General features: G+C 37.3%; 1 protein-coding gene across 3 annotated transcripts in view; it reads left to right on the top strand.

The window, feature by feature from the left end:
- Window positions 1-26,728, top strand: part of INPP4B (inositol polyphosphate-4-phosphatase type II B) — a 346,423-nt gene that overhangs the window by 199,551 nt on the left and 120,144 nt on the right. For all 3 annotated transcript variants that reach the window (XM_054824339.1, XM_054824341.1, XM_054824340.1), the window contains exons 8-9: window positions 16,402-16,452; window positions 19,842-19,921. In XM_054824339.1, the coding sequence (XP_054680314.1) occupies window positions 16,402-16,452; window positions 19,842-19,921 (131 nt within the window). The remainder of the gene's footprint in view (window positions 1-16,401; window positions 16,453-19,841; window positions 19,922-26,728) is intronic.

The following is a 26,728-nucleotide window of genomic DNA, read 5'->3' on the forward strand; positions in this document are numbered from 1 at the left end:
AGTACTGTCAAGGCTGAGGTGTAAATAACAACTTCCCTCTTCAGGGGCTTGCAGCTGTCTGTGTTCATCTCATTGTTGAGGGAAGGAAAATCATTTTCTCTTCTAGGAGAAAAAGACCCCAGGAAGTAGATACACTGCAGTTGGCATGTGAGTTTTGAAAAAAAAGCAGGGTCTGGGTGTTTTCTGAGTATTGTGGAATATGAATTGATTCTCTCTGACAGAGGCTGAAAATACCATTCTTTGTGTCTTCCTGTGAGCGATGGTGAGATGTTAAACGAGGTGCTGTTTCTGGGACTGCATGCTTCACTGTGGCAGCATTTCCTGTACACAGTTGTCATGGGAAGAAATTCATATGTGCTAAGAACAAAGATGCTATGTAGGAAGAGAAATTAACAGCTGAATTAAATTGTGATGATAGAAACAAAAATTATCACAACAGAAATGAAAGGACATGGGGAGCGGAGTATTGGCATCTGGGACTTAGGATATGGACTCCCATAGCGTAGGTCCTCAGTTCTGGAGGGCAAAGATATTTCCTTTTAAATGGATGTTAGATGGCTTTCCAGAGATGAAAATAGATCAGAAAAAAATTTCCATGAGGTCACAGATAAAAGGCTTCTAGATTGCAAGTACTTGCTGTTTCACACGATGAGTGGGCTTCCCCTCTCCCCACAGAGGTCTGGAATTTTGTCACTCTTGTGTTTGTGAAACATTCTTCATGAATTTCATGCAAAGGGTCTTGGTTTCTTCTCTCATGTACAAGGAAGAAGGCAAGTATCGTTAACTCAGAGCAACCTTGAGATTTCTTGGAATTTTGGAGGACCTTCGTATGCCCTTAAACTGTCCCTCTCAAGATATACGCAATTGCGGATCGCTCACAGGTTTGTGGAGCGATGATGATGTAGAGAGTGGCGCATAATTCACTGCCTTTCCGTGCCATGATCTCTGTGTAGGAGGATGAGAATTTTAAGCTGCAGTGTTTAAATCAGACCTGTCATGCACATTTTGTTAATCCAAATATTATCTTGAGCTGAAGCCTCACATGCAATTTGAATCAATGCTGGGCTTTCCTTTTAAAAGAATATTCAGCTATTATTTTTAAATGTGGACTTTCAAATAAGTCCAACTATATTTTAGTTTTTGCAGGGAGTGATGTACTGAAGATCATTAATGTCGGTTTTATTCCACTCTGATCTTTTCAAAAACAAGAGATACGGAATTTAATAAAGTGCTTTTTATTAACTGCTCTGTGATGATGCGTATGCTGACAAGTTTGGAGTTAAGGTTCTTGCAGCAGTGTTAAATTAGGTATTATTTCAAGATCTTTAGTGCTTAAAACTGAGCAGAGTGACTTCATGAAATCACAGAATGCAAAAGAAATTAACCTCTTTTAGACTGTGTCCACTGGAGGTATATAAATAAACAATTTGTATACTTGGTTTAACCTCTCATTTTCTTTCTTGTAGCTCTGGGTAAAGAGGATTTCTTACGATGCTTATGTTTATGTGTAAATAGAAGAAATTGTAGTAAATTTTAGCGAATATGTATGGAAATATTTATTTTGATTTTACTGATTTTTTTTTTGCAGTTAAATTCTTAACCCATTGGATTTTTAAAATATTTTTCCATTAATAAAGTTTTGTTAGTCAAAATACTGAAAAGCATTTTGATCCCTTTTATTCTTTCTTTTGAGACGTTAACTGTGTATGAATGATAGAATAAATCTAGGCACGCTTTATGGAGATTTTAAGATGGGGGAAAAGTTTCAGTATTCATTTCGAACAAATTCTGATGATAGTGGTGCTGTGCAAAATACCAAGTTGGGAAATACATATGAAGATGAGATTTTTCAGTCTTCAGAAAGATGTAATAAACTATTATATAGGCAGTTTCAAATCATGTTTATAAAATGTCTGTTTCTCTCTTTCCACTATATTATGTATATTCTCATAAAGTGTCATTGATCATTAAGCAAGTTTTTTCATTGAGATAAATCCATTGCCTGTAAAACTGAAAAATTCCTTTTTTACTATTTTTTGTTTTAAGTTCTCCTTTGCTTTCATTTAGGACAGCAATGGTGTTTAGAGAGCTGCTGAAATGGTACCTCAAAATAGAATGCTTTCCTGAATCAGGACCTTTGTCTCTCTTCCTCCTTATGCTACTTCTCATGTTCTTCAGCTTTACTTTGGAATAAAAATACCTCTTGTAGCCTATTTCTCTGGTAATTTTACGGATCCAGTATCCAGATTTCTTTGTGGTCTGTAGTTAAAAAAATGTTTTGGAAATTGTTGGGAAAAAGCTACTAATACAATATTTAACACAACCCATAATACAATGAAATTAACTATTTGTTCTTAAATTTTATTAGTAATTTATACTGATCTGACATGAGAGCAATAAATAAAATGGAGTATTACTCAAAAATACCGTATCGCTTGGTGAGACTGACTAAATGTGTCATAGCAAAATAAGATAGTCCCACACGTGCATATGCATTTCACATAGTTGATACTAGAAGAGCAAGTATGACACACAAGTCTTTTAACTAATGTGACTGATTCTGAATTTAATATTCTATGTATCCACTCTCGTCAGCTGTTTTATCCTCTTCTCATTTGTTCCACTCATAGGTGGAATAAATTATAGATGATAAGCAGAGCTCATCCCAATACCTCCAGTATTCATTGCCCTCGTTCCATTCTCATATTCTTTTTTTTGTCATTTGTAAAGGTGGCTGTTATTGTTCTAGATAAGCATCCTGACTGCTTTGCGGTAGCATAAGAAATACAAGTAATAATTGGGGGGGTGGGTGTGTGCATGGGTGGTTTTGGTTTGGGCTTTTGGGCTTTTATTTTTGGGGTCTGCTTCTGAATGAAATTGTACAATTCAGCTGCTGGATGTGGCTTTTTTAACATTGGAAATTGCATGGGTTTCATTAGAAAACTAGGCACACGAGCCTTGACATTCATGCTAAATTAGTTCATGTCTTGAAATGCTTACTAGAATTAGTTAGATAAAGATTCATGCCTTTTATCCAGTGAGGTTTTGTGTTGCTTCTAATTTTTGTTTAAAGGGCCCATCTGCAAGATGGCTGAGTTCAGGCAACCACTATAATACTCACATTGGATGCAGAGAGTCTGTAATCATTTATACAGAATTTATTGTATGAGTTGGAAGATGCTCTATGAATGCAACATTATTTCACATACAAACTGTTCTTTGTTGCATATATCTTTTTCTGTTTTAGATATGAATTGTGGAAGGGGAAACCTCTAAACATTAATTTTCTAGAACTACCACTGTCCTGTCAGTGTATAGGATGCTTTGCAATTCAGGGCACTATATCACAACCTGTCCTCAAGCTGAAGAGATTACCATATTTTTACATGTATAACTACCATTCATATAATTCATCTTGTATTAAAATGCTTTTATAAATAATTATTCCCTGTGTCAGGGGAAAAGATTCTACTGAGTGTTGGGGGAAGGATTAAGGAGAAATTGTAGGCTGTTCTGTACTTGGATAAAGCGAAAATGAACACCGCTTCGCTATGCTAAAGCCTGTACTTGCTAAGCTTGGCTGTATTACTTGTGCTTGAGTGTAACTAGTGATGTTCCTGTGAAGTTGATGAATTTAAATTATTTTGATATGTGAGGCTACTAACACATTTTTGGAAGTATAGCCTATGTGCTGTTTATTAAGTAGATAGAATCTCCTACTTCTTTTCAAAAGTCCTCCTCAAGACATTGCATTATCTGTAGTCAGCCATTAAAAGTTATGCAAATTTACATCATCTATGGTAAGATATATCTGTTCCTTTGATTTATTTAGACAGAAATCAAATCTGTGTCATTTAATCTACATGACCAAATTATTCCTGCTAAGATGTGTGTGTGCTTTTTTTATCCTCTGCTCTTGTTGTATGCTCACTTTCTAGTGAATTTCTAATATTAATTTTGATCTCTGTGAGAACTGTTAATGATTTAAAATACAGGTATCTTCCATAAGCTAGTGTACCTAGACTTGGATCCAAATTAAACAGAATCTTATGCGCCTCCCCAAACCAACTGGACTTTTAATGAATTGACTGGTTTTGGAGGAAGAATAGCTAAGGGTGTTTACCGACAGAGTATTTTTTAGAACTGGAGCTTCTGTTCAGTGGCATTGAAATACATGCCTTTTTGAAATTTCCAATTCCCATTCCTGGTGTCAATTTGTATGTATCCTGAGATATGATACTGACTTTAAATCTCTGCATCCTACAGTATTTCATGTCATTCACTGAGGAAGTAAAGGATGAGTCAGCAAGTGCTGTCATCTTAGCAGAGCACTGTTGGAAGCAACAAAGGATGCGATAGTGACAAATTACACTGTGCATCAGAAGTGAAAGAGTAGCATGTAAAATATGAAAGGGGGGAAAGCTGTCACCAGAGTTTGTGCTATACTTTTCCTGTCTCCTGGTTGTGGTAACTTCATTTAGTAAGCTGTAGTGCTGTGGCTGACATTTGGATATCTTACAGAACGTATGTCTGGTGGGCTAGAATGGAGGTGGCTTGGCTGTGAAACATCGGAAAAGATCACAGAAAGGGCATCCATTTTCTTACGTAATTTATGGCAATTTGAGGGTGCTCTAAGGGTCTGTAGGAGTAGGTAGCCTTTTGTTAGACAAGCAGATATGATGGAGGAAGCAAGTTTTCAGGAGCACAAGCTTTCTTGAGGTCCTGAAGTAGACTTCATGTGCCAAAAAAAGTTGTCCGTTTCTTTCCATCTCATATCAGCTTGTCTAATAACAGATACTGTTGCTCTCAGAAAACATAGTGTTGCTGAATTTCCAAAAAAGAAGTTGCAAGATAAAAGCAAAAAAGATGGAATCTATAACTGACTGCTAGAAATAGAAGCATGGTCAAATTTCAGACCTAAATATCTTTGCTAAGACTACTCTTTTTAATATTTTCTGTTTATTTGCTGAAAAAGCATCATTGAAACAATCCCAGAAGATTACCACTTTTCAGTTTTAGTAAAAGTTGATCTATTTTTTTTTTTTAAGTGGTGAAAATATTTAAATATATTTCATGTTTACTCAGAGCCTTAGGATATTTTTGCATCATCATTACATAAATTCTGAAAGAAACAAATATTTACCTAATGTCTTTATTCAAACTTTGTGATTCATAAGAATCAGAATTTAATTACTTAGCACAGGCAGCCATCACTACCAACTTTCCTGACCCTACTTATCAGTCTGAAAACAGGGTGCTCATAGCTTATTTTATTTTAACTAAGAGCTCATGCTTGTAGAAAAGGATTACCATGGCTTGCAGATGGTAGTTATGCTTTAAAAAAATAAATAAAATTGACAATGTAGTGGGGGGAAAAAAGGGTTTATCTTAGTATGGCCATTAAGCACAGTGACATACTCAGATGAGGAAAACCAGTCTTGCTGTGAAATGGTTTTGCAATCAAAATCATGTGCATTTTCTGTGGAAGTTACTATGAATACTATGTCACTGACAAAAGAATGAAATACTCTTAACATAAACTTGTCTCTGTTACAACTTTGTATTGAGAAGTAAAGGAACTGTGTGATGTCTGCTTTTTGCCTTGTCTTGCAGGTGCCAATATGTTTAGGCTGCTGCAGTGTAAAATAGGCCCAGGGTGATGCCTCCTTCCAGTGATACCTACTTATTGCCTTTAAAGGAGAAACTAATTTAGATTGTGAGAGAGTTGAGACATCTATCTTGAAATCACTTCTGAAGCCAGCAGTCAATTTGTTTAATAAGTAAATAAAACCCCTTTCAGTTTCTCATCTCAGAAGAGAGAGAGGTTGTGCAAAGGTCAGAGCACTATCAAAGATTTTCTGTTTGTTTAAAGGTGGCTGACCAGTGGGTTATTTGTTTGAGTATTTATGTACTTAAGAACTTAATTCCAGCTATGCAGGTTTAACTATTCTAGTCCAAGAACAAAATACTTTCTCAAATGAAAAAATGAATTTGTACATCTTTGTACATAGTTTTGGGAATGTTTATGCTTGGATAGTCGGGAATGTTTATATTTGCATAGTTGGGAATGTTTATTTTCCCAGGAACTTCCGGAGGTTCCTGTGAGAAAATTCCTTGATCTCTTCAAGCATGGATTGTTAGCAATGTGGACAAAGCATGCCGGAGCCCTGGTCACAACAGTCGTTCTCATGACAGCACTGCAGTTCTACAGGTTGGAAGGGCCACTATCTAGGGAAGTACAGCTATAAGCTTGCTAAAATGGGCTTTTATTAATAGATAGATCCTGTCTACTAAGGCAAAGAAAATAGAGCTCATAGCAAGCCTGAAAAAAATTTATGTACTCCCTCTCATCTGTCTAACCTATATTTATGCCTTCTACCACAGTAAATCTGATGAGCGATTTTACCCAGAGTTCCCCAAACCAGAAGTGAATTACCATCTGTTAGGTAATACCGCCACCAGACCTTAGCCTCCACTATTTTTTAAACTTTATCACAAACTGTCATAAGAACAAAAAAAAAATCCTATTGATAAATCTTATTTTCCCTGCTTTTCTGGAAATATATGTGAGAGTCCTTCAAGCTTCCACTTACTAGACAAAAATTTGGAGTGTGCTGAAAGCTCCTGGTCTCCTAAGGGAAAAGGGGTTGCCAGCTGAGAGAATTCTTTACCCGTGGAGCTGCTTCAAGGCACTCAGTCTGGAATAATAGAAACGGGATGAAAAACAGTTGTCTCCAAGTACATTACCCTGTATTTTCTACTAATGTGAACTTTTTTGAAGAACTAAGACATCATGCATCAGAAACAAATTACATGAAGGACAACACAGGTAAATTAGTTGATCAAAGTGACTGAGCAGCGGATCTAATGCAGCGGAGAGAGGCAAACAGGATTCCCAGATGAATCCAGGGAATCAGGTTCAATATACACAAGTTAGGGCTTTTCTGGCAAGCTGTCAGTAATGTGATCGTTCGTATTCAAGAAAAATGAATTGGGACTGGAACAGATCGAGTGATCTGGGGAATGGAGAGCCTATTGTATGACAGTGTATTGGAAAAGTTTGGCTTATTATCCTAACAAAATGAAGTACGAAAGGGCATATGATTCCTTTCTTATGAATACATCAGGAGACCAGTATGAGGAACAGAAAATAATTACTTAGCTAAAAGACCGTGTTGGCAGAAGAGCAAATGAGTATAAACTCTCCATGAATAATGCTGGGCTGCAAATTAGAAAATGACTCTGAACTATTATAGCAATCATTTTTTGGAATGACCTTCCAGTTAGAAGGGTGGGAGCAGAAATTCAAATAATTTCAAGGTGTAGTTCAAAAATATGTGAAGGGGGTTTTATTATGTGGTGTCCGTGACAGTAAAATATTGAAACAAATGATCTGGAGGTTCTTAAAGCCCTGTGCTGCTAATACTTGTTTTTATTAAAATATCAGGCTCTTGATTGCTTTTCAAACTTTTATGTCCGCTTTTGAGGGGAGCAGGGTTAGTCAGAAAATGCGCGCTCTATGCATATTCCTTCATACGATAGAGCTGAAGCAGCTTTCTCTGCTTCTCTCAACATCTACAGATGTCCAGAATACTGACCGATGGGCGCTGCTTGTAAACGTGGCACAGAGACTCTAGGGAAATGATGTTATTAATTTTAAGTCTTCACAAAAGTTCTTTCTGGTGGTGATACTGCTGCAGCTGCCTGGAGCAGTAACTGCCGAGAAAATCCATTGCTGGAATTCCCTGAGGGAGACTCCCAGTGGGAAATGAAGAAGATCAAGACTGGCTGGCTGAGCCAAATTGCTCTAAAATGTTCACTTAAAAATTTAAAAACTCATGTTAAAAAGTTACCTTAAAACAAGGGAAGGTGAGATACAATCTTTAACTCTCTTTTTGGGTAATCTTATGACAATTTTCTGCTTCTATGGGAGCTGATAGTTGGTTAGTTCAGTACCTCACATAAAAATAACTCATTCAAAATACTGAACTTAAGGTCCCACGCAGGCAATGCAGTCAGGTATTGGCAGAGGGATAATACCAGCTTCTAGAGGGAACTTAGGTGGAGGAACACGAGTCTCCAGCTGCAGAGGCTTCTAAATTCTGAGGTTTTGTCTCCAGCTGCTCCCATGAGTTGGAGACTGAGGGGTATTTTGTATAGAGTATAGAAAGGTCTGGACTTGTTTAAGGCAGCAAGATTTTTTTTCTGTGTTTAACATGTGAATAACCTTCTGCCATTTGAGTAAGTGTTCCAATCTATTGAGGAACTGGGAGTGTTGGAAATACCTGTACTAGATGCAAATATAAGCTTTGTTTCTTGTAACTGGCTCATCAGTGTAAATGGAGTCATGTTCATAGTAAGATTTCTGAAGAACTTATTGCAATTTTTATGGTAATAGATACAGATTATGAAATGCAGATTTTGGCATACTCAAAAATAGACTTTATTCAGTAAATAAATAAATGGGAATTTCAACTCATTTTGTGAAGATATTCAGAGTCATAGTGCAATTTTTACTCAAGTTTTGATGCAGAAGATTGTGTTCTGGTAATTTTATATTGCCTTTGAGCTCATCATGGGATTGGTCCAGCAATATTTGCCTTAATTTATGTTGTGCGTCATATACTGAAGTGAGACTGTGTTGACTGGCTGTTCGTCAGACAACTGTATGTGCTTTTTACCACCCTTGGCTTGTATCCTCTCAAGTGTCCCCTGAAATAAGTGGTTAGAGAATAAGCCCTTTCCTTGGTTTCTCTAGCATGGTTTTCTGGCACAGGTTCTCCTGATACTCATATGGAAATGAGATTTTTTTTTTTTTTTCCCCAGCTGCCTCAGGCTGTGTGAGCAGTGCTGAATACTTTGATTCTAGGAAGGCATTTTTCCCTGAAATTCCAGCTTGAACACTTGGGTTATAGTCTGCTGCTTCAGGGGAGCAAGATGCTCTAACAGACAGACTGAGAGATTGCCAGATCAGTCATGTTTTGCTCAAGCAATATGCTCAGCTAGATGGGGGGGCGGTGGAGAGAAAAGTGGAGAAAAAGCCTGTATACGTATTTCTGCATTCTATTTTCTTATTCTGGAGTGAGTATTCTTTGGGATGTAATTTGTCAGAACATCTGGGTTTCCCTGGCTGCAGTTAACTGCTGCTTTTTTCGGGTTGTGGAGTCTGTCTTGGTGATCTTTGGATGGTGGAATTGTAATAACCAGCCTGAGGTATTCGGATTTGAGCAAGTAACAACTCCTTGTTGGCTGGCCCATATAAATGAATAGCCAAAAAAGCTTAGGAATGCTCCATCAGTAGCTTGCGGACAGAAGCTAGAATTTGCCTTCTGTGACTTTTGTTTCACATTGAAAGCAAGCAGGGAAGAGCAGGCATCACAAGCACTTTAAAGGGGATTTTTACTCTTCAGGTTTTGCAAATTGTTCCCGGTATGCAATAGACTTTAAAGGGGTGATTCCTGGAAATTATGATGAGGGGGGAAAGAGTAACCGGCCGACTGGTTGATTGTAATGACTAAGGACTTCAAATATGATGTTTTATTATATAAAAATTAAAACTGAGGAAATGCCTAGAATATTCAGTACCTATATAAGACTACAGACGGTTTCTTCACATGGTTGAGCTTTGTTCAAAAGAACTGAGAGATAGAGGAAAAAGCCTGTATTTCATTATTTTGCAACCAGCGGTCATTATAACGATTGCAAAAATTCAACCTCTTAAAAACAAGGTCGACTAATAAGCAACCAACCAACCTGCAATGCGATGCTGCCTCTGCCAGTTAGCACTTCTTACTCGGGGGGGACTCTGAGCAGGCGAGCACTGTGTCACTTCCCTGTCGTGGCTGGATGCGTTGCAGCTGAGAACGGATGGCGTTTCAGCCCCCTGCAATGCTTGAAACATCACTTGTAGGTGTTTCTTCATGGGTACAAACTGCGTGCGCTGAAACCACAGTGCAAAGGTCATCCTTTGCTACAGCTGTTCACAAGAGGAGTGACAATGATCTCATGCAAAACAAGAATGCTTGGCAGCAAAGGTCTGCATTAACTCTTAGCTGAGAGTTAGCTGGGTGCAGCAATACACAGCTTTTTCTTCTCCCTGAAAAGCAATGTACTGCAGCAACTGATACTGGCAGAGTATCTGTACCCCAAGTTTCAATAAAGAGCAAATTAATTACTAGTAGCAGAAGAGCACCTATTTTTAATGATGCTAAGACTCAAATATTAATGATCTCTAATTTATAAAGACCATTTTTCTTTGTCATTTTTAATCTCTCACATAACCTTACAGTTGACAGAACTTTCTCAGTGGAAAAAAAAAGCTGTTTAAAATACATTAAATCGAATCTTGTGCTCGTGCTATGTACTACGTTAACAATGTAAATAGTTTCTTCCATTTTTTCATTGCATACACTGAAAACATGTTAAAGATTAGATTTATATGGATAGATTTGACAGCTTTTTTATATTTACCTTGACTCCAAGAGATAAATCAAACTTAGGATTTTGCCTTCAAGTATTAGTTATTTATCATATGAATAGCTGTGGAAGAGAATAGACCTAGATATAGGGAGGTTGTTATAACTGTATTTCAAATGTGTGATTTTCAGCTTTGTGTACTTCAGTTTTAGAGCATACCGGGGAAGAAGCAGTGTATGTGATCTTAGTGCTTTGTGGGGCAAAGAGCATTAACAGGAGCTGCCTTTTTTCCTCCTAGCACATCTTCAGTACAGTCGGTTCTTAGTTGTGTTTGGGAATTTGCAGACTGAGTGGCAGCAGGTGAAGCTGTGAGCCATGCTGAGTCAGGCCCTGTACCCAAGCTGTAACCTCCTCCTGAAATCCCAGCTACAGTGCGCTATTGTATGGATGCAGTCGGTATCGTTTTGCGTAGAGGCACAGTGCAAGGTAGTACAGCTCCGGTATGGCTGGCAATTACGCTGAGTTAATAAGCCTTGGTGGATCTAATCTGACTCTCTGTAGCCTCTCCCAAAGCACTCGTAATGTATAGATTTTTCTGTCACTTGGTCTGTTCCAGCTTCCATTTGGATGTTGCAGAGGTGGTGTGGTGTTTGTGATGCACTCAATACAGAGAGCGCTGCTAAGTAATCTGTTATTTCTGAACTGTGGATTTCAGTTTTTTGAAGGCAATTCTGATTATATGCCCGAGCTGTAAATATAAACAAAACTTATTTTGTAATCAAATACTCAAGACTTTTGTATTTTTCTGCTGTTATTCATACACCTAGTTATGCACCTACATGAGCTGTTAATTTTTGTTAACCTCAGTCTTTGCTCGGGGGGGATCACGTAATGCTGGTCTTGTACCATGTGTTGGTACTCTTCTCTAGAAAGCGTATAAAGATGCAGCCTACACAGAGAAGACAAAGATACTTGGCTGTAGAGAAGTTGGAAAGAAAAGCAGTTTATGATAATTCTTAGAGACTGAGATGTCCATATTTTCTATTATCCTCATCGTATTTCTTGAAAAGTGTGCCTGGAGGTAGTACATAGTCTCAGTGCTGCGCAAGTGAGTGATTCTGACTCCACACTCTGTGAGAGAGTCACAGTCAAGCACTGCCTATAAAAAGTATCCAACCGTATGCAGATATGCCTGCCCTTCTATTTGACCCTTTCAGACAGATAAATTGCTGAAACTGCTGAAACTGTTGAAACTGTTATTTGCTATACAGCAAATAATAGGGGTATACATATAGTAGGGAGAAAGTCCCCCTTTCCCTGCTATAGATAGTAGGGAAATATGTATATATTTTATAATTTTTATTTTATATTTTGTTAATATATAAGAAACATAATATATATTAATACCACTGCAAAAGCATTGCAATAAATTTGATATAGCTTATGTTCCCTTTATTTGTTTTCATCTTTAATTTTCACATTTGGTAGTGTCTCTGCATAGCAACTTTTCCATTGGAACTGTAAACCCTGCAATACCACATGCATGCCTATTGGGAAAAGATTTTCATTTTTGCTTTATATGGACTCTTAGAAATAATTATGCACTAAAGGTCAGAAAATGACTGTATTAGCATTATCCTCCATCCAATAAGCAGGTGTCCAACAAAGTATTGATGGAAGTATTTTACTTTGCTGACCACGCTATGTTGATTGAACTATTTAGCAAATTGTTAATCTATATTATGAAAATAAATAGCTGGTAAATGTACAGTGTCTCATCAATACCTTCTTTTAAAAATGAATTTGCTGCATGTAGTGGAATGGGATCTAGCCTGTAAAAGCTGATCGATATTGTTGCAGAACCTAGTAACAATTTCAGCCTTTTCAGCTCATCCAGCACATATACATGAAGCGAAAACTTGTTTGACTGAAAAGTTACAAGATATATAGTTACTCCCCGACTGTGATGGGTGGTGGGGCATGGCTGGCAGGCAGGCAGGCCATGGTGCTGAGGATCGGGACTGACTGTCCATAGCACCATCTGTGGAGTCGTGGTGGTTGTGTTGGCACAGCTCAGGGCGCTTTCTGTGCAAAAGGGCCTGTGAGGGAAAGAACGGTGCAGAAATTGTGAATGCCTTCCTGGAAGGTGCTATATTGAAAGATTATAAGTCAATTTTTCAGTGACTATTGTCAGTAGTCTCTCTGCTTTGCCTGATGCAGTGTGTACCTAGATATCGCAAGGTGCTGGGAGCGTATAACAGTGGTGACAGAATAGTGCATTTGAGTAGCCAACAGCAATAAGTACTGGGAAGTCATTGGAAGCCACTGGTGATTTGATGAGATAAATCTAGAGTAACTGAGAAAAGGGTCTAGCAGTGTTTCTTTGCAAAACTTAAGTGCCTTCCAAACATGGCCTTTGATCATAAACTGAAATGTAAAGGCTTTAATTAAGATCAGGCACAAAAGTTCCAGTAATGGTGATGATTCAGTTTTCTGAACTTTGACAGTGTGTGTGGATGTGGCTGAGACTGCCGTGAATGACTGAAAGAAATGTTCTTTTTAATCATACAAAGCTGCCTTATACTAAAGGACAGTTAATTAAAGCTGAATGTAGCATTTATGCCTAGAGAAATTGGACACTTAGATATGTCTGATAAACGCACTAGAAAGTATAAGGATAGCTACTCATTGTGTATTGATCTATATGAGATTTAAAGAAAACAAAATGTCTCATGAGTATCCTCTCAAGCGCACTAGTGTTCTTCCTGGTACGACAAGCTGTGGTGTATACAAGATAGCTGTATTATTTTACAAACTAAATCACTGGAATGAATACTTGTCATAAACTTTTTACATCTGACCTAGGTTACAAGCTTTCTTGCTTATTTTTTTGATCTCTTCATACATCTCTTGTTGGGGAAGGTAAGGCTGTAATGTTTGTTATTCCAGGGAAGTTCAGTCTGACCCCAATTCTGAATAAACTCAGTATTCAGAGGTTTGTATTTTACTCAGGAAAACCTAGAGCAAATCATGAAAAAACTGAAATTCTAACAGAATAATGGATGCTTGAGATTAAAATCTGGTTTTTTGTTTGTATTTATATTTTGTAGTTGTTTTAGAATACTTTTGGGGCCATTAGGGAAAAGTTGGTATATGATAAGGTTTTAAAAAGTACAGCAGTTTGTTTAATCAGGTAATGTATTGGGAGAATATTTGCTCTTTCAAATCCTTTGTATTTCTCTCTTCCCCCCCCCCCCCCCCTTCATATTGTGGATTGGAACTAGAGCTGAGTTGTTTCTTATGTTTTATATTTGATTACGAACTGTCTGACTTTGTGCTTGTAATGATCCTTGCCTGAGCCTATGTGAATGTCTCGTGATGGGACTCTGATAATTGCAGCCTTCTGAAAGTTTAAGTATGTTTGGGAACTCAACCAATAGACAACAAGAAAGGGACCAGGCTATAGCTCCCATATATGTATTTACATACACATGTATGACTTGTCTTTTTAATGAATATTTTAAAACTGTTTCTAAAAAAAAAAAATATTTTCACACACTTGGATCAAAAAAATCCGGTTTCCTTTCAAAAGAAATATATTTCAGAGAGGAGAGAGGCACAGTCTAATGCCATTCCACCAAATGCAGTATTTATGTACATTTTGACTGTATGACTGCTGGTTAAAACCAAATGAAAACAGAAAAACCACACAGCTGAAACAAAAAGTATTTTAGAACTGAAAACTGAAGTTTGTGGATACTTTTTCTACCCCTTTCATTGTGACACTAATGAAATTGAGCTTGGAACTGCAAACAAGCGACAGAATTGTTTTCCTTATTGAACTCCACTTGGAATTATGAAATGTGTCTTTGTTACATGGAAGGCTCATACTATAGGTTTGTCAGGTTTTGACATCCCTTTCCACTTCTCTGCTAGGTCAGAAAAACAGAAATAAGTTCTCCTGAACTGAGATTTTATCCAGCAAAATAAGGAATGAACAGTCTATGATTCTAAGTGTATGCTTGATTCTGTTGATTTCAATAAGCATAAAAGATACGTCGGCTTCCTCTTCCTTTAAAGCACACCTTAGTATCGTGCAAAAACAATTACACATGTTTTAAAATACTTACTGAACTGCTTCTGGGTTACAAATGAGTCTTTCTGTAAATCAATGATGAAGAGGAGGGTTCATTCTTAAATTATTAATTTATGTTTCTTGAATGAATATCCATAAAAATTAGAAAACGGAAATAACCTCACTTCCACATTGGGTCAGATATTATCCGTTTGAGGCTAGCATATAAAATAGCTTTTCAGCATCTTAAAATGACATAGACTTGTTGGCCTGGCATTGATACCCCGTCTTTCTTTTAAGAAACAGATCTGCTGTAAGTTAGTTCCCTGATTTCCCCAGCCCCCAAAAGATTAAGATAGGTATCACCAACAGGGAAATATCAGTAATTTTCTTTTCATTTGTGACTTGAAGTATTTACAGGTAAATTTATGTTGAAAATTTTGTACTAATGTTCTGTATAAAGCCAAATGCATCAGAGTTGCTAATGTTATATTAGTGGGAAGAAATCCAAATGTAAAATTACATCCAAATGAGGACTCCCACAGATTTCTAAAGTACGGTGGCCCTCATGAAATTAATTGTAGTATTTCTTTACTATCTTTAGGCTTTTGTGGAAAAAAAAAATGTTCTCACTGTAGAGAATCAAGGGACAAGAGCTGACTGAGAAAAGCTATGGTTCAACTTTGTCGTGTGTCTGTGGTAGATTTTTTGCTGGCCCTTTCTAACAACAGGTTGCATTTAGATAACAGACAGACACGTAATATTATCTTTGTTTTAAAGGAGGGTTTTCTTTTTGTATAGTAAGTTGCAGCTAGAATAAAAGAATTGAGGGACATGTTTGAGGGCATGGGACAAAATGAGTCTTTTGCTGACAGATTTGCAAAATGAGTTTGAGTTTTACTTTGAAATCAAGCCAAAAATTTGTCCTTGGGCAGCTGTGCTGTAAATGGATATCTGTTATTTAGGCTAGGTAATAGAACAGATGTGAATGCTCAGTACATGCCTCCCTTGTGTGTTGCTGAAGCTGGCATCCTTTTACCAGCAAGCTAATCCAATAGACTGTTTTGGCTCAGGCAGACCATGTTAGAGGGGTGTTAAGGTTGTTTTCTTATACTTTTATTTATTTATTTACTGTTTAATCAGTTCTCTGTTCTCAACCAACATTCAACATTGAAATTATATAGACACTAAACCCACTGCCCTAAACAAAACCTGTACTGTTCTTGGGGAGATACAGAAATATGAGGAAGTCAGGTTGTTCCATACTTTTTCTTGTGAAATGAAAGTAGTTGTGTACAATGGCAGCTCCACCCTGCAGAAAATGTGGGGACAGCTGGAGGTCCTGTGTAGGGGAGAATACCGGGACTTTAATCCTATGAATGCCTACAAATATCTGTCACCTCAGAGATGCACAGAAAGTGATAGGAGAAGACAGGGCCATATATTGTGTGAGACGGGATCACGATATCTGCTGCAGGTCAGCCTGCAAAGGCAAGTATTTATTTGTGAAAGTACTTTTTAATGTACTGTATTCTCTCATTCGTGGTTGGAAATTTTGGTTCCAGATAACAAGTCTAGATGAAGAATTCTGGCATTCCAGTTAAAGCCAAGGAGTCTGATTTTAGGAGAGGAGGAACTGAGCACAACCTTTCTCCTTTTAGAGAATCAGGAAAGTTCAGAATGATAAATGGGTAGTGGTGAGAGACTTTCTCCACAGGAACCAGATGATATTGTGCTTAAATTATTAATTGTTATTAAATTATATATACATATATACCTCCCTTTAAATTTATCTCCAAAATGTAGAAAGTATGAGGAAAAAAGTGCATGAACACTCCTCTCATCTTATGGGAAAGTAACAGCAAACAAGTAATGTTTTGTTTTCCTTTTTTTTTCCTTTCCTCTCTCAGGTCCGCACCAGTGTCCTACCTGATCACAAGGAGCCAAGAGCAGATGTTGGAGTAAGCAATTCTTTTTCATTAATTGATTAATTATTTTTTCTCACCTCATCAGCAGACACAGACACCCAATGAAGAGAAATGATGTTCTGCCTAACTGCTAAACAGGAGCTGGCAAGCTTTTTTAATAGTAAAAGTTGGGTTAAATGAATTAAAAGAAAAAAAAATCAAGGCAGAAGTAATAGTCTCAGTGATTGATGTAATCCCATTCACATTCCTTTTCAACTGAAATTATCCTGAGGCAAGCACAACTATCTAGACTTCCTGCTACTTCCATAAAAGAAATCTGGATGAGAATGAGAGCTAGGAATTGCATTGCCTCAATGACCCTGGCCTGTCGCCTTCTGGTTTTCATGTGCAGAGTATAAAACGTTCTGCTGTAGGAGTTGCCTTTGGGTTCACTTTAAGAAATTACGCTGGTGACATATGGAGGACTTATTTTTCCGTGTAGATCTGTAGAACTTCTGGCAAAGGTATTGGGATGTCATTTCTGGGTCTGCGAAGGCTGGAACCTCCCAGATAATATGGACATCTCATGGGGGTCGGAAATGTTGGTCCTGCTAGAGCTGAATAAAAGACCAAACACCATCTGGTGCAGGTATCAGACTTACATCTGAAAACATTTAAAATAACTGGATTTTGAAATTTTTAGCCTAAGATGTGGACTTCCCTGCATTACCAGGGCTTCCTTGGCATAGTTTCTAGGACTTTAGCTAGTGTTTGAAAAATCTATAGCTTGGCAGCAAGTTCAATCTCAGTGAAATAATCTATGTGCTTCAACTTTTCATATAGCTATTATAGAGACTTTTTTCTTTGCCTAGCTGAGATTATTCATCAAACTACTCAAGGCACATATCTTAAGATTTATAATTGTAAGTACCCCACTAGCAAAATTACAGAAGAACATTACTCTGTAATTAGCATTACAGCAGCAGTTCTGTTCAAAGCCTACTTTTCAAGCCTCTCCAAGTCACATGTGCAAAGTTAGATTGGTTTGTAGACTGCCAGTTCAGGCCCCAGGGTAGACTATTTGAATCTAAATCAGTATGGAAAAAGTATTCTCCAGCATTGTTTGAAATTAGACCCCTTGTTAACATAACTGTCTTCATTTGGGTCATGGGATCATTCACAATTTTATTTAATTTTGCAAATAACTCCTAATTGTGTTCTCAGGGAAATAAAATTTCATTCTAAATAAGCATAAAATAATGAAACAGACAAATAGGTAGATTTTTTTTTTTTTAAAGCCCATAAAATTATTCACCTTTAATTTTATGACTCTGGAGAACTAGATATGACACTGAGATGGTTAGTGGGTAAAATGACCAAAGCTCCTACATTGTATATGAGAGCCTTGTAATTGCTTCTTAGCCCTGATCATACGAGGACCCCGGATTCTTAAATGGATTCATAGTTCTATTGTGCTGCAGAAAGGAGCCCCAAGTGACCCAACCTATATCCGTTTTATTCCAAATATCCCTCTCCCTCTTTCCAAATGATAAGGTTGCAAATACAAGCATTTGGATGCCATAAAATGCCAGAATAAAGGCCGCTATATAGATGTTGTGCTGCGGAATGTGTTCTTATTGTGGATCCCAAGAAGGATACGCTCTTGTAAGAAGATAACTAACCTGAGCTAACTGTGCCACTATAGTGTTTTAGTGAAGAAACACTGTAATATTGACTGATCTAAAGGAAGATATAACTATCAGTGTGTTCACTCTAGCAAGGCCATCTGTTGCACCTGGATGTATATCTTGTAAAAGTACATTTCATTTTGGCAGTGAAAACTAACCATGACCTTTGCTTGTACAGCTGCAGTATTTTTCTCTATTTTTTCCTATTGGCCTTTCTTCTTCCTTACTTCCTGTCCAGCACTTCCCAAAGCCACTGTTTTCCCAGCCTTCCCTAGACCCTTCGCTTGTGTCTTTTTTTTTTTTTTTTTTTTTTTTTTTTACTGCCTAAGTGCCAACCAAAGCACCGGAAACCTACACCTGTGTCATTGATGGGAATGAGCCATGATTGATGACTTAGTTTACCAAATTGGAGACCAGTGCTGGTGCTTACCTAAATCGAGAGTTGTGATTTGAACTGTATATTTTATATGCAAGTAAACCTACCTTAGTGTATAGCTTTATTGTTAGCATTCAAGTACTCTATATCCAGCTGGCCTTCCTGAAAGAGAGCAGGCTGTGGTTTTTTTTTTTACCAGAGGAATTTATGCTTCTCAGTAGCAACAAATAGAATTTTTCTTCTCTTTTTCCCTGGAGGGGAAAGTTGCTCTCTGCATGCAGCCTATGTTGACTCAGAGCAACTTGATTCTTCTTTAATTTGTATATCCAAGGACGTATATAATTTAGCATGGAATTTTACTTTGCCATTCCAACAGTAGAGTAAAATTAGTATAATGTAATAAAAACAGGCTTTGTATACTTGTTGTTTTCTTGCAAAAATTCAACATAATCTTATGATCTCATTATAATTTATTCAGAGCAAGAGATTTTGAGTTCTATATTTGAAGGATAAATGGATAGAAGATAGCTGTAGACTTACTGTCTTTCCCATTGTTCCCAGGGCAAGAATCCTACTGTTGACCAAGTTGACCAAATGAGACTTTTAGCAGCGTGCGGCAGGATATGAGCAGAGGTTAAAAAATAACCAAAAAGCAAAAGATGCATATGTTTTCCTCTTTATGCTATTTTCTTGATGATATGTGAAGGTGATTTTGATAGAAGGAAAAGATAGTGTTGTAGCTTAATTTGACTTTAGACATTCTACTTTCATTAGCAAATTTCTCTCCACTTGTGCTGCAATGAATAGGTCCACCTTACAATGAAAATAAAGGAAACAAGTACTTAGAAACACTGCCATAAACTAGAGGAATATAACATTTCTATTAATAAACTTACACTGAACTCCATGTAAAAATACCTTCTTAGGAAATACATTCATATTTGGAATACATAGATGGTAGTGCCTAAGGCTTGAGGAAAAACTACTGGAAGAACAACTCTGATAAAACACTAAAAATTTAGCATTTCTTGTAATCTAGAAATTAGAAATATAGAAAGAAGATGCAAATACAAATGCTTGTACTGAACAAAATTTTTCCTGTGTCTGTACATTTTACAACTTGTTATTTTGTCAGGTTGTCAGGGTGTTCTTAATGAAAAAGAGAGAGGTTCCTGCCTGTAAAACCAGAGTTTAAAAATTTACTGATTATGCTACGGGTGCATAAAAATTTTCAACAGAATAGTCTGTCAAATTAGTTTATTGGAAACTAATATTTTTCTAGGTACCAAAGAAAGATTTCCATGTGTGAGACAAAAAGTAACAATTAAAACATCAAAAATTAATAGAGATGTTATCTTTTCTTTCTACTTTTTTTGTAGCGAAGCTTCCTGGGCTGTACAACTTTTAGAGTAGGAGACTTGGTAAAGTCAAAGGAGCAACAGTTGACCCTTACCCTCAGGTAAGTGTTTTCCTCTATTGTAAACCATGTTGAATTTATAACCCATGGCATTTTGCATCCAAAGAAGAGCAATGAAGCTGGTGAAGGGTCTATAGAACAAGTCATATGAGGAGCGGCTGAGGGAGCTGGAGTTGTTTAGCCTGGAGAAAAGGAGGCTGAGGAGAGACCTTATCACTCTCTACAACTACCTGAGAGGAAGTTGAAACCAGGTGGATGTTGGTCTCTTTTCCCAAGTATCAAGTGATAGAATGAGAGGAAATGGCCTGAAGTTGCACCAGAGGAGGTTTAGATTGGATATTAGGAAAAAATTCTTCACTGAAAGTGTTATCAAGCATTGGAACAGGCTGCCCAGGGAAGTGGTTGAGTCACCGTCTCTGGAGGTATTTTAAAAACATAGATGTGGCACTTAGGGACATGGTTTAGTGGTGGACTTGGCAGTGCTAGGTTTACAGTTGCACTTGATGATCTTAAAGATCTTTCCAGCCTAACCGATTCTATGATTGCTGCTTGACTGTGTTTGAAACTCCATATTACTTCAGGTATATTACAAGCACTTCAAGTTGACATCTATTCCTACCATGCACAAAGTCAAAATGAAATACCAATTCTTTAAGCTGGAGGTTGCTATGTGTCAGATTGGAAAAGGTTAGTAATTTTTTTGTATAATAACCTATGGAAGAATTGCAGGGAACTTGAAGTAGGGGGTGTCCTTTAAAGTTTCCTTTACAAAGGAGCATAAGATTCTCTGTTTCATTTGATGTGCGTGGTTTAAAGAATTAACACTGTACAGTTTGCTGGTTTGGTCACTAGGCGTATTTAAAGATGGTGGACCTAATGACTCAAGGCTTCTCTTGTGTGGAATTGGTTGCAGTTTCCTAAACTCATCGTTACATGCACCCAAAGTCAAATTGCAGTGGGGAAGGTGATGTACAACTCTAGTGACGCAGGGTACAGAACTACAGGAGAGTCAGAGGCAGTGTTCAAAAACCAGGGCTGGGCTGAAAAGCTGTGCACTGAAGAAAAAAAAATTCAGTTTTCACCCCTGATACTAACTTGCATGGCTTAAGATGACTCAAGATACAAGTCAAAAAATTTTGAAGGCTAGGGTAAGCCTTTTAGAGGATGATTTTCAGAATTAATTCATTGGACTTTATGTAGTGCGGGGATTTTGTTGAGCTGATTTTTGCAAGCACAATGGAGCCTTATTTGGGATTACTGGGTAGGTACAGGTAAGCTTCATAGAGCAACCGCCCAAACTCCCAATGTTTCTACATAGGCAAAATTTTGGGAGGAAAGAAGCTGTGACTAGGAAAACTGAGACACTGGTATGTGTCCTGCCTGGGGTATTGTACATAGGTGCTGTAGAAAATTTGTGTTACATTCTTTATGCTATGTACATGAAGCCAGCCTTGATTTGGCTGAAGGCCCAGTTATGACCCATTCAGCGATGTGGTACTGTCACTATGTCAAGGACACTGCAGTTTTTTCAAACGGAAACTTCTTGAAGTATTTGGGTTTTATTACTGCACCTGCCTTCCTATTATAGCAGTGGTAGTTGCATACATGTGCGTAGGTTACAGGGCAAAGTTAACAAAATGCCTTGATTTTAATTTCTCCCAAACACAGAAAATGCCATGCCTAAAAAGCAGATAACTTTGTTTTCTAACAAACAAAACTGATCAGATAAAATGTGAACTGACTACTCTCTAGGTAAATGTATGGCTAGATAAACAAATACTAACTTAGTGCTTGTAAGAGTCTGTTCTTATAAAATTTCAAGTTGTCTCAAGTTTTTTTGGGACAAACTTTGCCTCTCTGATTGACATATTGAAAACTTGATCTGAAAGAATGCCTCTGACAGGTGCCATAATAATTGACAGAATGTAAAGTTTCAGAAAACTTTGAAAAGAAGTACTTCGTATCTAACCCATCTATTTTGTAAACAGAATGTTCTAGATGGATAACTAATAAGCAGTAGATGACAGATTGCCAGGTTAGTTTCAGCTGAACCTCTAGGTCTTTTCAGATTTGCTTATAATTAATATTTTTAGTCTCGTATGTCCACTTTGTGTAACTAACACTGGAAGACAAATATTATACCAATTCAAATTAATTTGCAGATACATTAAATGGTAGTTTTTAGTTGGTTGGATTTTTTTTAAAGAAAAATTATTATCAGGGATTATTTCCTGATTGTGGTCATTAAGCAGTACAAAATCAGTAGAAATTATCCACATTTCTTCAATGGCAGTTTAACCAGAGCAGTCTAGTAATCTAAACTTGTTTTCCTCTAATTGCCCTATCATATTAGTACCCCTCAGGAGGATAGGGGATATACCAAGGGCCTTGTCAGGGCATGCAATTCTATTTAATTCTTGTTGATGTACTTTGGATGGGAGTTTACCAGGGAATGCCTGTGATAGGGATACTCCTTTGTCAGATCTGAAGTAGAGATTTAAGGATCTGGAAACAGCTCTGTGGTGTGCCCTGTAAATATTGGTGTAATTATAGAATCTGGTTACTTTTTCACTGGTTTGTTGGTTTTTTTCTCAGTTATTATGTCTTGCTATTGTCTGAGGTACAATGTAACACTATAAAAGTGTTTTTAAAGGAATATTCTTGTATTTTTCTCAGTTATTTTGTGGAGGGCTGGCATACATCTGCAGTTCCTTAGTGTTGACAAACTGTACTCTTTTTCCCTTTCCCCACTGTTGTACCTTAACAGCAATCAGGGACACAAGTTACAAAACCTCACAAAAGAAATTTTTGTTTTGATTGTCCTTTTTTCTCTGTAAAGGTGCCCTAAACTGATGGCTGAATGTTTATTGTAGATGTGTGCACCTATATCTAATCATCAAAACCTGAACAGGTCAATTTGTAGAATTGCTTTGATGCTGACAATGTACACAACTGATGTTGGCAGAGGAATTTAGTTACTATAGACTTGGGATTGCAGTTTCCAATATGAAATTTCTAAAACCAGAAATGCCTTCCATAGACTTGAATATTTCATTTTGCAATGGTAATACAATACCACTTGCTTCCAGCTTTCTCATAGGGTTGTGATGATGAACAGGATAAAATGGGCTATTGAATAAAACAAAAGCTGTATTTGGTAGCAGAATATTTCTTCATATTGACTATATGTTGCAGTGTATCCAATTAAAAAAAAAAAAGCAAGCATACATCCTTTTTTCTTTGTAAATGAGTTAGATACACTGATGGCTATTTTAGTAATTAATACTGATTTTTTTTTTTTTTTTTTTTTTAGTTAATTTACATTTAAAGTTCAGTTTAGAGGATTTTTTTTACCATGTCTTTCTTTTAAGAACAGCATAATGTGGGGTTTTTTGCTTGGTAGAGGTCTATGGCCTTTTGCAAAGGGCTACCAATTAGTCCTTCCATTAGCTGCTTCCTCTGTGGTGGTAGTTTGCCCTGTTTCCAGGAAGGTCCTCTTTAGCTTGGGTGATTTTTGGTATGATTTCCAGTAAGTTACATGTAAGAAGCAGCAAAGGAAAAAGATAATAGTGCTCTTCTGTGCTCTCTGTAAAAATAAGGTCCATCTGTCTGAGATGTTCCTCTTAGTAGGCATTACAAAAATGTAAGTAGGCTACTTCAATATGAAACTAGGGTAATATTAATACCACACGGATCTTTTGTCCGCTGTAAGCAGGAACTTTATAGCAATGGAGCTAACCGTACAAAACCAAGAACCAGGATGGAGTGCATGAATTCTACAGATTATCGGAGAGAATGTGCCTGTGGATGTCTGTCAATCGTGTACCATACAGACTTTCTTTAGACACGTGGCTGTGCTTGACCTCTTGGACAATATCTATTTGTCTATCAATCTGCTTTTTTTAGCTGTCTTATTTTCATTAGTCTTGGGCAGATTAACCTCTTTCCTTTAAATAAAGGGAATAAACCATAGTTATTTTTGGAAAGCTCGAAAGAATAACTGCAAGACTCCATTAAAGAAAGTCTCCCCAACTTCCTTCCCTCCTAATGCTGTCCTCCAACCACCTGTCGTTCAGTGGGCCAGAAGATGTGTAACTACACTTCAGTAATAGATACATTCACAATGTTTAATTAACTAGAGAAAATTTGAAAGCAGCTACTAATTATCACACTAATTTTTGCAGTCATTTATGTACATAAAACTTCCTTAGCAAATGATGACTATAAAATACTATCTATGTAGCTGCTTTTCCCTATTAAAATTCAGTACAAGTCTGCCTGCCACTAGTTTTACTTGGTCTCCATCCTGAAATTGCTTCTTGGCTGCTTCATGTCGTGTCATCCACCCTAGGTAGCAGGTGGACAATGGCTTGGCTTTATAAGTCAGGCAAATGTCCTGTACAGTTGAGGTGAAACTTGTTCTGACATCAAGCTTAACCAACAGTACATTGAAATCATGAAAAATGAGAAGGAATTGAACAGCACAAAACTTTATTTATCTTAGAATGCAACCATGTTATTTACTAGTGGGCTTGTTTAAAGACGGTATTAATTGCAGTAGGCTCCACTGTGAATTCACAAAATAAACATTTCTATGCAAGTAAAATAGTTTTGTGCTTGCATATTTCAAAATATATTGCATCAGTGGAGAAAATTATTTTATGACAATCTCTATGTTAGTCTGTACTAATTGCATTTATTGTGTATTATGCATTGGAGAAAGGGGCCGTCTGCTAGCCGAAGTCACACAGTTTGCTTTTTCAGGCAGTTGCTTGCTTTGTCATTTATAATCAATGTAGCTATGCAAATACATAGTCTGCTTCTCCTTGTGTTCTTGAGCCCTTTTTTTTTTTTTTTTTTGAAGAAAGGTATGGCCTGGGAACCAATTAGCAGGCCTAAATTTGCATACTCAACATGCAGCAATGAGACTTGATGAGAACAGCATTGGAGGCAAATGGCTGCTATTCTCAGTTCATCTAGCTCACTTGCTTTTCCATCACTAGTTCCTTACCTTCTTTCTCTCTGGATGCCTGGGGCAACCTTTTATCACCAGAAGTATTAAGGTGGGCACATATTGCTGCTGCTCATGCTGGTGCTGGCTAGCTCCTTCCCTCACATTTGAGGGAACTGATACTGACCTGGTGATCCTTAAGGACTTGGGATGGTAAGGAAATCCATATGGATGATAAACTTTAAATTCATATTAGAAGCATTAGTAAGTGTGGTTTTAAACCTGAGCAGATTTCATGATGGCTTCAAAAGTCTTTGTGTTTGACTCAGCAAGTAGAACAATGTTGCTTTTAACACTAATAGAAGTATTTTTTTTTTAAAGTTCAAAACATACTGTTTCACTCAATCACCTCCACAGGGTTCATCAGAAGATGGGTCCTTGGTGGCTCCAGCTTAGGTGAGCGTAGACTGTCACAGGACTATGGCTGTGGTAGGTGGAGTGAGCGCTGCAGTATGCAGTTGTGTTGGACTCAGTGGTTAGGGATAGACTGAAACATTGCCAGCTTTGCTGCAAAAGCCTACATCCTATGACACTGGATTCTAAATCTGGTTTAGAAATCACTCTTGTAACACTTTTTCCTGTTTTCATTGGTCATATTCCAAATGCAGATGCTCTGTGGACAGATACCAGGCGATTGGTGCTCCTTGTCCCAGGCTACTAAAAAAATCATCAATTTTCCAGCTCCATAAGCCAGCTAGAGTTTGAGCCATACATGGGCTTCTTTACATGGACACTTTTTTTATTCTTATTGCTGTATTTTCTATCCCCTCTATCCCTATGCAGGTTTGTAAAGGTGCAATCCTTTGTCCTGTGTGTCTGTAGTATTTCTTGTCGCATGACTGTAAACAATTTGATGCAGGGACAGTTTTCACTGCTCCATGTGAGTGCAGAGTGCGCTTTTCAGCTTTATTAACTAAAGCAAATAAACTGTTTCTATCCTAATGCATTACGAAATATTCTAAAACCAATTAATTATTTTCCCGATGCTCTGTTGAACAGTGTGTGTGTGTGAGATTCTCTCTTCCTGTCTGTCCAGGCAAATGGCATGAAGCGTATACCTGTATGTGTGCGTGCGCATGTGCAATACTGTTTCTGTTAGTGCAAAGTAAAATAACATAGATTTTTATCTTATTTAAGTATGATTACTAGGCTTTTTAATTTTTCTCACTGCATCACTTCTGTTTCTCACTTTTAATTTTCTTTCAAGCAAAATTTTAATCTCATGATGTTGCTTGAAAGTTTTAAATGCATGACATGTCTGTTGTTTGAAGACTCACATGCACCAGTGGTATTTTAAATTCAGTGTCTGACATAGCTAATGATGGTTTCTCCCTGGACATTTATAGAGCTCTTTGTTGATTTGTGTGCTTGTAGCATTCAAAAGAAACTTTGGGGGTTTTATTTTTTTAAATTGCGTTTTCATATTTCCATGTGGAAAGAAAAGAGAAATGGAGGAAGGAATACAACTGCAATGCAATAGTCCCACTGTTTAGTGTTTCTCTGTTGCATTACCTTCTCTTGCAGACACTGCATGTTTCAGATTGTAATATTACATATGTGTTAGACCAGGAGTGATTTTTCAGAAGAAAATCATTGAAAAAATTGATATAAAGTGAAATTAGACCAATCCTATTTTTTAAACATGTATGGAGAAAGCTTCAAAATACATATAGCTGCTCATGCTCACTGCTGTACTGAGGCCAAGCCTCTAATAATAGCAATGAGGGGGAGTATTTAGTGTTCTAAAGAAAGGGAGACAAGGACTGAGAAAGTGTAACTGGCATTTCCATTTTTATTTTGTTTTACTTGAGTAACATGCCTCATTGGCTTGTATCAGT

Source organism: Grus americana, chromosome 4 (assembly GCF_028858705.1).
Source record: "Grus americana isolate bGruAme1 chromosome 4, bGruAme1.mat, whole genome shotgun sequence".
NCBI lineage: Eukaryota > Metazoa > Chordata > Aves > Gruiformes > Gruidae > Grus > Grus americana.